This window comes from Marmota monax, unplaced genomic scaffold (genome assembly GCF_021218885.2).
Source record: "Marmota monax isolate L192 unplaced genomic scaffold, Marmota_monax_Labrador192_F-V1.1 WCK01_AAM20220418_F8-fsc00064, whole genome shotgun sequence".
NCBI classification, from domain to species: domain Eukaryota; kingdom Metazoa; phylum Chordata; class Mammalia; order Rodentia; family Sciuridae; genus Marmota; species Marmota monax.
The window spans coordinates 1,308,972-1,325,000 of NW_026694542.1; the positions used below are offsets into that span (position 1 = coordinate 1,308,972).

Consider the following 16,029-nt stretch of genomic DNA (forward strand, 5'->3'; position numbering starts at 1 on the left):
AACAGCCATCAGGGGCAGCCTAACCTCAGGGCCAGGCAGGGGAACCCCAGCAGAGCCTGGGGAGCCAGGAGCTAACTGGATGTAGTGTGGGCCTCCCACGGACCTGGACAGGCTCCATCCTCTGGAATTTCCCCTCCCTCCTCCTTCTTGATGAGTCTATAAGACCCAGGGAAGGCAAACAAGGGAACTCTGAGTGGCCACTGAGAATGAGGTGCCTGATAGGAGCCCTCAGGCCTCTCAGCCAACTCCCCTGGGTCTGTAGCTGACCCCAGCTTACTGCCTGATACAGTCTGCCCTGCCTTCTGAGCAGGGAGCAGCAAGCCTTGAGACAGACCCATTGTCAAGGTCAGCCAGAGTCTGCATCCTAGTTTTTCCCCTATGACTTCCTCTTGTTCCCTAAGTCCTACTCTTCTCTACCCTCCCAGTGTCCTGGTTCATCCTCACTTTGGGCCTTGGTCCATAGGTGCTCGGAAGCCAGGTCTTATGGTAAAGGGCCCAGCAGAGGCCACTATGGTCTCTGAAAGCCTTCATCTTCAAGAACTGGTTTTCCTAATGCTAGGCTACAGGCAGCAGATAGGGCTCTAGACAGGTGCCTATTCCGCCTTAAGGCCTGGAGGCCCAGGGGGAACAGGGCTAAGAATCCGGCCTGGCATGGGCACATGCCAGCCCTGCAAACCCAGAGGTACTCCTCCCCAGTCCCACTGAGCCCAGCAGAGTACAAGGGAAGGAAACCATCCACACAAACCACTCACTCCATCATTTAAGGAGCGTCTAAGGCCAAGGCTCCTGAGGAAAATAACTCCACAATTCAGGAGCAAAGTAGGGAACGTGGTTCAGCCCACTTCCAAAAGCCCATTCCTTCCTCCACAGCATAAGGGTCTCAACCCAGGGGACAATTTCCATGAAGCAGCACGTTTAGCCCATCCGTGTGAAAGGCAGTCAACAGCCCTTGGCCCATAGAACTTGGCATGCCTACTCCCATGAGAAGAAGCCTGGCTGGGGCCAAAGGCATGGGTGCTGCAGAATATGAGTGACAGGCCCCAAAAGACCTTGAGCAACCAGCACACAAGCCCTGGAGACGTCAGCTTCTCCTCCTGCCAACCCACTGGGGCTTCCTGGTGGGAGAAACTCTGGATTTGCAGGATATAACCTGGATAGTTCCTGGAGAGAGGAAAGAAAGGATCCTTCACCAGGGCTACTACTTAGCCTGGCTCAACGAGAAGAAAGGATGGAAGGGACAGAATGACCCATCACAAGCCCCCTCCAAATCCCACACAGGCCTCTGGTGCTAGGTAGTAATCCTAGACACAGCAACGGCTCTAAGGAGCCCCCACACTGGTCCAGCACACCCCACCTCCTGGCTGAACTATTCTTTATAGGCAAATGCCTGAAAAACACAAAACACACCCAGATGGCAGAGCCAGGGGAGTGCAGTCCTCCCACGTGGGACTGAGAAGCCTTGGCTTCTTGCTGGCATTTTGCCTCATCCCCAGAGAATACAAGCTGGCAGCAGAACTGACCAGTGGAAGCCAGAGTTGAGAGGGCATGGGCAGTAATGTGCCTGCAGCCTTCTTGGCCCATAGTCCGGGGAGTCTCTCATTTGAGGAAGACTTGGGGAAAGGGCGCCAGGAGTCCACTGACCCGGGAGCAAGCTTACCCAGGATGTCATTGGTAGAGAAGGCAGTGCCAGTGAAGGCAGCGGAGGAGCGTAAATATTGGTGAGGTTCAGTTCCTTGAACTTCTTTCCAATCAGATTCAGAGCTTTGTCTACATGATGCTGAGAGCCTAAAGTGGGGTGGGGACAAGACAATCACTGTGGGAAAGAGAAAAGTCACAGCAGAAACAGACTCACCTACACACCCCTTTGCATAGGACTTCTAGAGTTGAAGGGCATCTTTTTCTTTTTTTAATATTTATTTTTTAGTTGTAGTTGGACACAATATCTTTATTTTATTTTTATGTGGTGCTGAGGATTGAACCCAGGGCCTCACACGTGCTAGGTGAGCACTCTACCGCTGAGCCTCAACCCCAGCCCTCAAGGGCATTTTTAAGTTGTCAAAATGCCAAGCTTTGATTTAGGAAGAAGGTCATCTAAGCCCATTAGCCTTTCAAGTGAGATCTCTGTCGTTTTGACCCAGGCTGTGAATGCAGAGGGAGGTAGAAAGATGGGAAAGGCCTGGCCCTCTTGTGCTCTGTGAGGGAGCCTGTGGGGATGATGGGCACCATGAACCCAGGACCCTGGCCCTGCTTTCCCACCCCATGCTTCTCATGGCCAGAGATCTGGTGAGGAAGGACCCACATATCTCCTTCAAACCCCTAAACTGAAGAAGAAAGCTGGAGGGAAGGCACCCAGTGCTTCTTCCACCTCAGGCAAGAAGCCGTTTCTAGCAACTGGGACTCAAATGCTTCCATGTACTCACACTGCAGGTAAGAAAAATAAGCACTGGGCAACAGGTGCCACTGACCTTCTATGTGGCAGATCTGGATGTTCTGGGTGTAAGGCAGGGTTGAGATGTAGATCTTGGCACCAGATGTTTGCTTCAGGAAACTCACATACCGCCCCTGCTTGCCGATTAGCCGACCAACTAAGTGCTTCCCAGGAGAGAGAGGGAGAGGGGAGGTTAGCAGGAAACCAATTCCCTACACCCAAAGACCTACTTTTTAAAAAATTATTATTATTATTATTATTTTCTTTTTTTTTAGATGTTGATGGACCTTTATTTTATGCATTTATTTGTGTGTGGTGCTGAGGATCGAACCCAGTGCCTCACACATGCTAGGCAAGTGCTCTGCCACTGAGCCCCAACCCCAGCCTCCCAAAGACCTACTTCTGTCTTACTGTTTAGCTGTTACTATGTCAGCCTTTTTTTTGCCCAGACTCTTCCGGGCACTCATATTCACTCACACTACCTATGAAACAGATAACAACTTTATCACCATTTTACAGAGGAAAAAACAAACCCAGAGGCCAAGGAACCCACCCCGGATCACATAGCTGCTAAGCAGTTGAACAAGGCAGTCTGGCTGCAGGACCCAACAGCTCCCATCTCATCCCAACAAATGGCCCAAACTGAGAAGCCTTGGGGGCAGCCTTGCTTCCTCCAGCTCACGCCTGAGCAGTTTCAGCAGCAGAAGGGCTGACTAGGATTCCTGCTTTTCCAAGTCTGCTCAGGACCAAAGGAAAAGGGCTCTGTTTCCAAGTAAATGCCTAAGGACACTTGGGCTCTTACTCAAGGGACGGCAGCCTGGAACCTTCAGAGCACAAGGCATGCAGAAGTGCCCAGTGCGCCAGAGTTCAAGGCAGGCAGGCAGAAGCCAAACTTAGCCATGATGTAAGACAAGCTCCGGAACAATCCCAAACGACCCCTCCCCAGCAGGGACATTTCCCTCCTCACCCAGGGCCTGCCTCAGCAATCAGTGTTTACAGAGGACATGGCAACAAGGAGACCAGGGGAGGAAACCACCACAGGAGCCAACAGCCTGGGGTCAATACAGCCGTCCTGACTCGGGTTCAGGGCAAGCCAGGTCTCTACCTCTGCACGGAGCCAAATGCCCTGGGACAGCAGTCTAAGCAGACTGCCAGTTATTTCTGAGCCCCAGAGATAAACCTAAAGATCAAGCTAATAAGTTGTTAAGTTATAATAGCAAGGTTAGACTGCTGAAGCAACCCAGGAACTGGGGACGGGCGAGGCAAACTGCCGTTCACACAATGAATAATGCAGTCAAAATTACATTTTCAAAGAATAACAAGTAAATTGTTAAATATTTAAAAGTATTAATTAAAGCAACATAACCTCAGTTTTGTTTAAAAACCACAGGGTGTGAGACGAGAAGGAATTAAGTCTTTGCAGTCACTCTCAAGGGTAGGATTAGAGCTGGTTTTTATTTTCTTCATACATTTCTATACCATTCAAGTGTCTATGAAACACGGTTTTATGCTTTGCTTGATTATAAAATGCTCTTTACACGGGAGAGCTGGAGTAGGGGCTCAGGGAAGGGGGACTGCTGCCCCAGTCCTCAGTCTGATTTGCACTAGCAAATCTGCAGACAGAATCCAGCCCCAGCACATACGAGAGGAGACAGGGAGAGGGCAGACTTAGAGGACAAGAGTAAGAGGTCACTGGAAGAATCCCATCCATAGCACAGTCTGAACCTTGGCAAGCTTCAGGACTTCGGCTCACTAGGGACCCCTTCTGATTCACTGGCCTCCCCTACCCTGGGGGACACAGAACTTAAAGCTTGCCACAGAACTTGGCCCTGGGGGATGCAGCCTTCCTTACCTTTGGCACTTCAATCTCCCAGATGATGAGGTCAACCTTTTTAGGGTTGGAGCCTGCCTGGGCATTCTGGAAACTGTCGGTCTTCTTGAGGCCACAACAGCTATCCACAGAATCCATGCTGTTCCCGTCGGAACCTGCAGGAAGGAAGCAGCATGCACACACAGACCCAGCTCAGAGCTATCGATACCCACGACTTCCAAAATCCACATTACTGGGAGTTCCCTCCACCCCCCAAGTTGGCAGGTGACTGTTAACTCATTCTAGAAGGTTCAGAGAAACCCCAATGAAAGGAGGCCTAGGGGTATCAATACTCCTAATTTTAGCCTGTCACTTACAGTCCCACTTGCTTATTTGGCAGCCACGCCCAGCCACAGCTGCTGGAACAGAGACACAAGTGGTCAACTGGGAAGAAACTGACTTCACGCCCAGGGAGGGGAGTCCATGATGGGGGAGGGGACAATCCACTAGTCCACATGGTCCCAGGAGCTGATCTGGACTGCCATCTCATAACCATCTTGCCACCCTTCCAAGTGTCCCATTCCCCCCTTCAGACCAAAAGTGTCTAGTCCCAAGGCCTCAGGCCTGGCCTCCATCAAACAGAATAAGACAGAGTCTCTTTGGCTTGTCTAGTGGCCCCACTCTCATCCCTGATAGGGACCTCACTTGTTTCTCTGGCAGATGTGGACAAAGGAAGGACAGCCTTCTTTCCCTGACTTAGGCCTGGCTTGTGCAACTCTGAATTCTTTTGGGGGCTCAAATATCCCCTGTTCAAAAGATGGAGCTAAGCTCATTCCCAAGAGTACAATGGGAAGGAAGACCCTGACACCAACTTGAGCCCAGGCCACAGCAAAGGAAACACTGCAGAAAAACAGGGGTCCAGATAGTTTAAGAGAAACAGCTCTGGCTTAAATATAGACAACTCAATACCTAAAAACAGATCACTCCTGTGAGTCTACTATTTAGGTTATTTTTCGTGTAGGTTTCCTGGACCCTAGACATAAGCCTCTGCCAACCAATCCGTGCACTGCCTAGATGCAAAGGACTAAGGCTAAAGAGTCTGCTTCCAGCAAAGTCACCTTCAAAGTGACCTTTTCTCTCTCAATACCAGTGGCTTGGAATAGGCTTCTAACAGGCAAAAACCTTCCTGAGGGAGCTGCTTGACCAGTTTGCTGGAAGCAGGACAGGGTGATGGAGGCTCTGCTCATTTTCAGCTATTGTCCAACAGAACTGGAATGACCAACACCTGTACCCCAGTGGCACCCAGGAGTGGCTCAGAATCACACCAGGCATTTAGCAAGCTGCATTCAAAGGCCAGCTGCCAGCTCCCTAAGCTTCAGCTTCCTCACGCTCCAAGCAGGGAACCCTTTGCCTGGTGCTCGACACCCTCTGAGCAGCAATGGTCGGTGTCACATGCTCTGACTGATCAGCTACCCCTAAACTTCTCCACCTATCACAGGAGACTCAGAGCCTCCTTGTCTGCAAAGTTACACTCAGAAGCCCTCAACCCATCAGAACAGGTAGGATGATCAACCCAGAGCTGACACAAGACTGGGGGACTCATTAATTAAGCTGAAGGACAACAGGCAAAGGGAAATTCTTAAAGAAAACAAACAAAAAAATAACCTTTTTTTTTACCCATTTTAAGATACAATTTTTTAAAAAGCATTTTAACATTAGACTATTGGTGGGCAGCATTTTCTTCTAGAGGTAAACAATAGTGGTCTCAGTCAACAGCACTTGGGGTGATAGAACAGCGCTGTGTACACCTACACCAGATGCTGCTGAAAGCAGTCGAACACCTTAGAGAGAGTCCCAAGCTTCCTGGATGGAGCTGAAATGGTAGGGAAGGGCTCCAGGACAAGCAAGTCAGAGAGCCACTTGGGAAATCATGACATTCTCTAAAATACATGAAAATATCCCAGGAGGGAGCCGTAGAAGCAGGACCAGGAGCTGCTGACCTGTAAGTTAGCGGTCTGAACTGTCTACACTGGGGTCAGCACTCGAAAAACCCAGTGGCACATCGTTACCAAAGTGCCCCTCTTTCCCAGGGTGGAACTGCAGCTGCACAGAAAAAAAAATGGCTGAGACTGTGAAGGAATAGGTGACAGCGACAACTGAGGAGCGCTTGAGCCTCCCCAGGGACTCAAGGCTGTAGCCGTTCATGGGACACTTACCCTGAAGGAGCTTCTGGAGAAGGAAAGCCGGTGAAGACATGGAACAAGCACAGGATTAAATGGAGGTCAACCACCGAGCAACACTCCCCAGACCTGGCACTGGGAGAGATAGCTAAGAGGCCTCTCGATTAAAGACCCACTAAGAGTTCGGGCTCTGAGGAAAAGAGGCACACCAAGGCTAACCGGTGGACCCCACTTTGAACTGGTTCCTTCTAAAAGGCTAAGGAGGCTCCCTGGCTGGTGAGCCAAGCCACAGCTCCTGTGGCTTTGGGGTCTCAGGACAGTGTGCCTTCTCATCATGTCCCCGCCAGCTCTCTGCCACGCCCACCTCTCTGCAGGCCCCCTGGGACACAGAGTTGAAGAGTGCCTTCACTTTGCTGCAGAAGTGGCCAGAGGGAGGGACAGCCTAGCAGCTTTTCCCTAACAAATAAGGGAACCCCTCCCCTGATCCTCCAGTGAGCCCCCGAGACCCACCTACCTCCCGAGTGATCTGCTTCTGCATCCGCGGTCCATCCGTCCTCAGTCCCCAAGTCTGACAACTCCCCTTTCAGCACCCCATTACTGAAGGGCACAGTACTGTCCGGCAGAGGCGGGGTAATGGCCTTGTCCCTGAGGCTTGAGTTAGTCTCTGTGCAAGAGTCTTCGAGCCCTGAAGTGCTGACGAAATCCGAGCACTGCCCGGAGGCCATAGAAGGAACACTCTGGCTGGCTGACACACAGGTAGCACAGGTGGCATCTTCCGCCAGGATGCTTGCCTCGTCCACTGACTCTCTGAGGGGGCTCGCTGGAGGTGGGCAGGGAGCCAGGGAGATGTGGTGTGCGGAGTTCTTTGGCTTACTGTCCTTGGTGGGGCTGGACAGTGGGCTGCTCAGGCAGCTCACATAGGTCTTTGGTGAAGGCAGGTTCTCTGCTGGTGGGCCTGGCAAGGGAAGGGCAGAATCCACTGGACCAGCGGCTGCCCCCACTACGACTGGAGCAGCCTGTGCAGTGTCTTGCCCCAGGACAGTTTTCTGGCTGGCTGGGGCACTGCTCTCCGCCTGCCCTACAGTCGGACTGCCTGAGGCCTGATATAACTGATCTGCCATCTTATCCCTGGTGCTGGCCAGCACCTCTTCGGTTGCTTCCAAGATCACCTGGGAGATTATCTGGAAGGCAGCCTGCTCAATCCTCTCATTCTTATCCAAGCTCTCCTTTTTGCCTAGTTCTGCCGCCATGTCTCTGTCCCAGGTTCTGTCATCTTGGACCTTAGATGCCTGCATCTCCTCATCCTTTGCCAGCTCTGCGTGAGCCAACTTGCCAGAGCTACTTAACAATTTTCCAACTGCGGACTCTTCTCTCAGAGGGGAGAAGGGGCCACTGCTCCCCTTCTCTCCTCCGCCTCCCGAGGGGGCCAGGCTGAGGGCCTTGCTGTTCTCCAATTCTGAGACACACTCCTGGGACAACAAGCCTTCTTCAAGCACGTTTTCCCCCAACATTGCGTCACCGGTCCCCTCGGCTCCACGCATCTCTCTTGCCTTCTCCCCAGGGCTATGCTTCTCTGCAGCACACACAGACTGGCTGGGCCAGCCCCTCCCTGGTGCCTTACTGAACACCACCTCTTGCTTACACACCTCTATGGCTTCGTGGGGGAACACCACATCCTTGGGAGATGGGAGGGGACACTCAAGAGGAACAGATCTGGTTTTGTCACCCATCAGGGCGAGTTCCACCTTTGCACTGTCATCTTTGTGTGTTCCTGGTTGAGATCTTGTGTCTGTGGGGTTAGGGAGGCAGCCTGAGGACTCTGATCTGCGACAGGTTGGGTGTGTGCGCAGCGAGGCTGGGGGCTCCACAGAAGGCTTGCTTGCAGTGGACTGTTCCTTTTCTAGTGGCTGTGTGACATTGCGGGGTGTGGACGCAATTCCAGGACAGGCCTCTTGTATGGGGAGCGATTTCTTGATGTCAGGGCTGGCCCTCAGCACGACACCACCAGCGTCCACCTTTTTATCATTGCTGCTGACCTGCTCTTTTTTACGAGAGAAAAACCACCACCAGCCGAGGAGCGCCAACATTCCAGGCAATGCCAAGGGAAAGAGTGAACGGAAATGGATTGCCATCCTGGAGGCCTGAAGTAGTTATGCCTAGGAAAAGCAGGAAGACAGGGAGAGACATGGAGTTATGAGAGTACAGGCACTGCACATGAACATGCTGAATTAGACCTTCATTTGGGTGTTTTGTTGCAGAGATAAGAAACATCAGTGCTTCAGCATTCTCTGGGTGGTTCTGACATTCAGCTGAAGGTTGGGAACCAATGCTCTAGGACCTTTCTTTTCAAGGTATAGTCCAGGGACCAGAACCCTGTGCAGCACCAAGGAACCTGCCAGAAATGCAGCACCTTGGCCCCACCCTAGAACTACTGAATCAGGGTTGCATTTTAAGATGCCCAGAAGAGCATGAGCACATTACAATTAGAAGGAATGCTAGGAGATGGGATCTACCCCTGGAGTGCTGGGGTGAGGGAGTGCAGTGAGGTCATCTCTAGGAAGTCCCTCTATGTTTAAAAATGAGCTTCCTTGCTAATATCTGAAGATAAAGCAATGAGACTGGAAAGTACAGAGCAAGGCTAAGCAGTGGCCAAGGCTCAGATGACTTTATAACCCACCCCCAGATGGAAAGCTTCAATGATGCTACCTTATCACTTCACAAATGAATAACCTTGATAGATGCTTTCCTTTGTATCACTTAATCCTCGGGCCACTTGGTAATACAAGGAATGTATTACCTTGAAGGCTAAAATACACTCAAGGTCATACAACCAAGGAATAGAAACACAGCTTCTATTCCACATCAAATCTGGAACTCACTAGTTAGTGGACTCCTGGGAAAGACATATTGTATGGGCCAAGAAAAGGAGAATTCTGTTCTACCTTTTGGGAAAGCTTTAGTAACAGTTCATAAAACCTTATGAGCCATACCCTAACAACCCCAAAATCCCACACCTGCAAGCTTAAAACAAAAAACTCTGTAGGCTGAGGTCTACCTAAGAATGCCCATTAGGGTATCATTTGAAACAAAAGTGGAATTACTTTTTCAGGGAAAAATCACTGCTAGAATTCATGAGTAGATATATTAGGGTTAGAAAAAGAAGCTGGTTTTGCCAAGCCTTGTGGCACATGCCTGTAATCCCATGGGCTCAGAAGGCTGAGGCAGAAAGATCATGAGTTCAAGGTCAGCCTCGATAATTTAGCAAGGCCCTAAGCAACTCAGTGAGACCTTATCTCTAAATAAAATATAAAAGAGGGCTAGAGATGTGGCTCAGTGGTTAAGCACCCCAGGGGATTCAATCTCCAGTACCAAAAAAAAAATGTTGGTTTCATGCATGGAAAAAAGCAGAAAACAGAAGTTAAAGACTACTGTGTATGCAATGTCTACTACTGTGTATACAATCCCGTGGAAAAACCAGGAAGGACATACACATGGCCATTCAGCTGGGGGAAAGGAAAAGTTTTTGCACTTTTCATTTCATATCCTGCGACCTTGATGAGTTCATTTGTTAGCTGGAATAGTTTTATTTTGGGGTAGATTTCTTATCTACAAATATTTCATAGTGGTTCTCCAACTTGAAGCATTACTGGAGGAGCTTTTAAAAGCCAAGGCCAAGAGGGGGATATAGCTCAGTGGTAGAGTACAATGTGAGGTCCTGGTTTCAATACCCCAGTACCTCAAAAAAGAAAAGAAAGAAAAAGTTCAAGGCCAAATCAATCTCTGAGGGATAAGAATCAATACCAGTTCTTTTGTTTCTGTTTTAAACACAGATACTTTCAAATGTAGTCAAGTTTGAGAATCATTGTTCTGTAACCTCCCCCTCCCCAAAGAAAGTAGATTACAGGAGATCTGCTATGTAGTTGCTTCATGTTCAGTGTCTTTCATACAAAAGAGTAAATAATTTGAGACAGGAAAGAGGGGGACTGGTACACTAGGATGTGTCCAGTCTGTTGGCAGAGAGCAAGTCCTACCCAAAAGGGCATGCTAACAGGAAGTGAAGCTGGGGTTGATCCCAGGCCAGTACATTTAGATTCTGAATGCTTATTAATTAGGCAATCCTCCCGCACCCCTTTTATTTTAAACAGTGCTAGGGATTGAACTTAGGGGACTTGCACATATTAGGGAAGCACTCTACCACTGAACTACATGCCCAGCCCTTTTAAAATTTTATTTTGAAGCAGGGTCTCACCAAGTTACCCAGGTAGGCCTCAAATTCATGCTCCCCCTTCCTCAGCCTCCTGAGTAGCTGGGATCACAGGCATGTGCCACCATGCCCAGCAGGCAATTCCTTTTTAGCAGGGTTTGTGGAATGGGATCAAGAAAACAAATCCTAGCAACCACCGCCATAGAAGGCAGTGGTTAACACACCAAAGCCCAAGGCTGCAGATTCAAATTGGAGTATGTGAGGAAGGGGCTGTTCTCCAAACTATCTCCTAAACCAGCTGGGAAAGCCCTGCCCCTTCCAAGCTAAAAGCTGATCCCCAGAGTCCTGCTTCTCCAGCAGTTGCTAGTGACATCACTCCGCCTATGGGGGAGCTGGCTACACTTCTATAAGGAGAGACTCCACATTCAAACATGCACTCCAAAGTGGGCCTGGGTCCTTCACCCTGGGTGATCCACACTGTGATTCAGTCCTCAACCCACCACATCACTGTCTTCTCCCCAATCATCCTCTCTGTTCCCAGTCCTCACTCAGAACACCAGGGTCACAACACAGGTCCTGCCTGCCACTCTAGCATATCAGACCACCATATTGCCACTCACCCACCCAAGTCCCAGCCCAGTCTGCTCCCTGGAAATTGGGGCCCTAAGCCCCTAGCTCTGTCACTCCAACAGAGAGTTAGGTGTAGCTACTCAGCTGAGACTACAGCCCAAGAAACATGGTTGCTGTGGCATTTCCATGCCAGAGAGCCCCTGTTGTGACAGGAAGGTTTCCTAGAAGGCCTTAAATACTATTAACCTGAGACCACCCAACCAATAAAATCCAGAATGATCCACCGGGATTCCCAGTGCCCACCACTCTCCAGCCTCCATCCCTTAGAGGCTAGAGCCAGAGATCCACTGGTGAGGAACCAAGAGTCACCTCATCTGTGCAGGGCATGGCTCTGGACCAAGTCCTTCTCCTGGTACCTTATCACACTCAAGACCAGAGGCAGGAGATCTCCAGAGAGTCTAAACATGGACAGGGTTTATTTTTTCTTAGCTACCTGAGCATTGTGATTAGAGATAGAAGGCATCCTCCACCAAGAACAGCTCCCCTAGGATCAGCAGCCACCTGCCCAAAGGCCTTAGTTGCAGCCCACCAAGCCTTGTGAGATATCTCACTAAGGGTGCCCACTGCCAGGAGGCATCTGATGCCCCTCCCCCAGCCCCCACTTCCCACCAGTCAGAAAATGGCTGGCCCTTCACTTCCTCACTGAAGGCATCTCAGGTCAGCTAAACAGACTCTCTGCCATATTCCCCAGCTGACATGGTCTGATAGGCCTACTGGAGGTGGCATAAGATGCACCAACCTTTCCCAAAGGTCCATACTGGGCTGCCTGCACACACATGCAGCCCTTCAGCCTCACGAGGCCTTCCTTCTCTGGTAGACTGAGTTGCCATCTTTGTCGTGGGTGTTTTTTAAACTTGAATTTCTCAGGGATTTGAACACCACAGGTCCCAAAGCCTTCATGTTCACAATCTATCTGGAAGCTGCCTCCCAGGACATCTTTTTCTGCAGCCAGGGAAAGCCGCCCACAGGATGCTACAGAACCCTGCCCTAGGGTTGGTGGGGAGAACTCCTGGCTATTTTGAATCTGTTGGAATTAAATAGCTGCCTGCTTATTTTTAGCAGGTCCATTTGCCAAGAAATAGATGCACGCTGGCTCACTGCCAAACGGTCACACAGAGCTAAAGGCAGGCACGAGCTACACCACAAGGCCTTCACATTCTCCTCACTCCAGGTTCTAAAAGAACCCCTTCTTTCTCCAAAGAGGTACCTGCAGCTTCTCAGAACAGCCTTTGGAGAAGTAATGGCCTCATTCCCAACCCAGTAACCACAGTCTAGATCCTTCTGGCTAAACAAGAAAACAAATCCCTGGGAATGGGACAAAAAAAGTGTGGGTCCCAGTGACTAAGCCAATTTGGCTACAGTTACTGTGAAAAAAAGAGTTGCACATAACTGACAGGAAAGTCAAACATAACAACAGTGTAGGAGCCAAAAGCCCAAGTTTATTCTGGGTTTGGACCTGGTCAATGGACCCACATCCACTTGTGTTCTGAATGAACACTTACACATCCTCTCAACCGGAATTTGAACATTTCTGTCACCATCCCAATGTCCATTTTGCCAATGGCTGTTCCAGGGTGTTAACCACCAGGAAGGCGCCTACCCAAGATATCCCTCCAACAGAGCGCCCGGCACAGCACACTCTTGCTGAAGGCAGGTCCCCTGGAAGGGGGTCTTTCCCTGCAGGGAATCATAACTGAAAGCCCAGTGCTCTGCTCCAGCATTCAGAGAACCAGCAGGCTGTGAGCCAAGCAGAGGAAACTCACACGCTCAGAGATCTTTCCCTGTCCACAAGAGTACCTCTTGCTATATCCTAAGTGTTCTCATCAGGTCACGGGTGTTCACCTTACTCACATACCTGAGTATGTGTAAGCTGCCACACAGAAGCCCCATTCCAGATGGAAGACTTGATCTCTCTCACAGACACCGTCTCACACTGGCATCCCACACCTCGGGCAGCAAGAAGTAAACCAAGAGAACCCAGGGAGGTGCTTTCAAAGGCTAGGATTTTCCCAGGCCTCAATGAGGGGGAAGGGAGATACCTTGAGAGGGCAGCCAGTCCCAGAGCTGGGCCAGAACAAGTCCTAGGAGCGGAAACTAAAGAGCTGGTAAAGGGCCAGACTGAAGGAGTCTGACCTTTCTGGTCAAGGCAACGGGAACCATAGGATCTGCATAGTTGCAACACGGTCAAAGTGGAGCAGGTCGGGGGCTGGGGATGTGGCTCAAGCGGTAGCGCACTCGCCTGGCATGCGTGTGGTCTGGGTTCGATCCTCAGCACCACGTACAAACAAAGATGTTGTGTCCACCGAAAACTAAACAAATAAATATTAAAAAAAAAAATTCTCTCTCAAAAAAATATTTATTTAAAAAAAAAAAAAAGTGGAGCAGGTCACCAGAGGCAACGGTCCGGGCAATCCCCCCTGCAACAACTGCTATGCAATACTGATAGCCACAGGAGGTTTACTGAGCACTTGAAATGTGACAAGTGTGACTGAAGAACTGAATTTCTAATTTTATTCAAAGTTAATTTTAAAAGCCACACGCAGTTGGTGGCTACCGACTGCACAGCAGGTTCTAGTGGGTGCTGCTGGACTGGACAAAGGCTGCAAGGCCATCACCTACCTTGCTGGCAGTGTGCAGTCCTACCACTGAGGGTGGGAGGGGTGAGCCAGGGTCACTCTTCTGCGGCAGCATGGCTGGGCCCAAGAATCAGAGCGCTGGAGCCATGCCTCAGGTGTGCTGGTCTTGGCCCAGCCCCGGTGTCAATCCTTTCATCCTCAGGGCCTGAGTGAGCTGTGACTCATGAGGGCACTCTCAAGATTCCATGTTAGCTCACAGTGGGGCTGTGAGGGCCTGCCCAGGACGACCCCACACCCTCCATTGTGATGACCCCGCAGAGCACAGACAAGCTGGTGTAGCCATCCAGATACACTGGGGGCAGCTCCAGTCCTCCCAGGTGGACCAGCTGTCAGGATGTCATGGAACATGCTGCCAGCCCTCTGTGCAGGAGGCCTGAGGCTTAACCAACATCTGGGTGGGAGAACCTGCTCAGCGAAGCCTTCTCTAGCCAAAATGGAAAACCAGAGTCTGATACCAAAGGCGAGTACCAGGTAAGAAAAGCTAGAAGCTCCAAATCCTTTCTGGACATGGACTCTTCTTCCTCCAGTCCAGTTAGAAATTAAACTAACTTCTGGTCTGGAAAACTTGGTAATAAGAAAAGCCACACAAGGATGGACAGCCATCGCCTGTCTCTGCTGATCATGCCTCTTCCTCTTGAGTGACAGGGGAAAGAGCATCAGCACCTCCTGCCAAGGTCTTCCCAATTGCTTCATGGGCGACCGGGTGTGGTTTTAGAAAACTCTGAAGACCATGTCCTGTTCACCCTGCCCCTCATTTCAGGCTCTTAGCAACCATCTGGCTTTACAAGTGAATTCTATCAGGCCTCTGAGGCTGGTGATAAAATAGACACAGGAATGTCCTCTTGGGTATACAAGTTCCAGCCCATAACCACAGAGGGCTGGAACCAAAAGTACAAGCAGGGATCTGACAGCAAGAGAAAGCCAATGAAGATGGCATGTGCCTTCAGGGGAAATCAGAAAAGATGGTACAAAGGCCCCTTCATGCCACTACCTCCAGTGGTCAGAGATAAGACCATGATTTCCAAGCAGCAGACTACAATACCAACCCAGAAGTCAAACAAAGGCTTAAGAGGGCAATTTCTATTCAACAAATATTTATTGGCACCTAAAGGGTACCAAGCGCATGACACAGAAATGAGTAAGACGAGGCGCTGACCTTAAGGCATTTTCAATCTTTTACAATTTCTTGGGAGCAAAAACAATCACCTCTTCTCCACCTTGTTATGCCACCTTCTACCATAGACCAACTCAAAGTTTGGTCCAAGAGACAGCTGAGTGTGCTGTCCGCACAGGGGAACCAACAAACTATTTATCTAGACTAGGATGTTCTACGGTCCTGGGGTGGGGCATGAGAAGACAGTAGCCTATGTAGCATTATGGGCACCCATAATGGGGCTTGGATTGCCCCATTCCATAGGCAGACTTTCATTCAATACCCATTTTAACTACCTGGTTCCCAAATCCAAGCCTCAAAGTAAAGTGAGCTCTTCTGCTGACCTAGTAGAAGGGAACTACCAGCCCAGTTGTCTTTGCCTACTTTCCACTGACCTCCTGTGTTCAGCCACTCACACTCTCGTGCATGCCTTCAGAGGTACCTGCCCTTCTGCATGCATTAGCTGGCTTGTTACTGGTCACAAACCTCTGTGCATACTCTGAAGAATGCACTCCACCAAGACAAGGAAGTAAACCAAGAGGGGAGGTTGCATCAGATCCAAGAAGGAACATAAAAGAAAGGAAGAGGAAATTCCCAGGAAGAAGGGGAATCAGAGCCAGGGGAAAAGGATACTTCCCAAGAGCAACATAGAACTGTTCGGCAGAACTGGGGTGTTAACACAATGAGAACAGCTTTCCACTAGTGGCACAGGTTCCACGGCATTGTCAGGGGCTCAGAGGAGAGTCAAGGAACTGACTGGAGAGATAAAGAGTAAGCAAAAGTAACGGAATTAACTAGAAGAGGAGGAAGGAGGGACAAGAAAACAAAATTGGCAATGAACTACACAGTCATAAGTGATGTTTATATTATAATATATACCCAGAATAGTAACTTGACCAATGATTGTGCTACCTCTATACTGAGAGAAAAAGGAAAGAAAAAAAGCGTAGGAATCAGCTAACTTCTTACTTCTCACATTAGAAAAATC

At 49.9% G+C, this 16,029-nt stretch overlaps 1 protein-coding gene across 2 annotated transcripts in view; it reads right to left on the reverse strand.

Annotated features, from left to right (window-relative positions):
• Akap1 (A-kinase anchoring protein 1) overlaps nt 1-16,029 on the reverse strand; it is a 30,852-nt gene that overhangs the window by 5,997 nt on the left and 8,826 nt on the right. For both annotated transcript variants that reach the window (XM_046420404.2, XM_046420403.2), the window contains exons 2-5: nt 6,933-8,574; nt 4,281-4,414; nt 2,466-2,592; nt 1,658-1,785 (exon numbers count right to left, since the gene is read on the reverse strand). In XM_046420404.2, coding sequence (XP_046276360.1) covers nt 1,658-1,785; nt 2,466-2,592; nt 4,281-4,414; nt 6,933-8,550 — 2,007 coding nt within the window. In that variant the 5' untranslated portion in view covers nt 8,551-8,574. The remainder of the gene's footprint in view (nt 1-1,657; nt 1,786-2,465; nt 2,593-4,280; nt 4,415-6,932; nt 8,575-16,029) is intronic.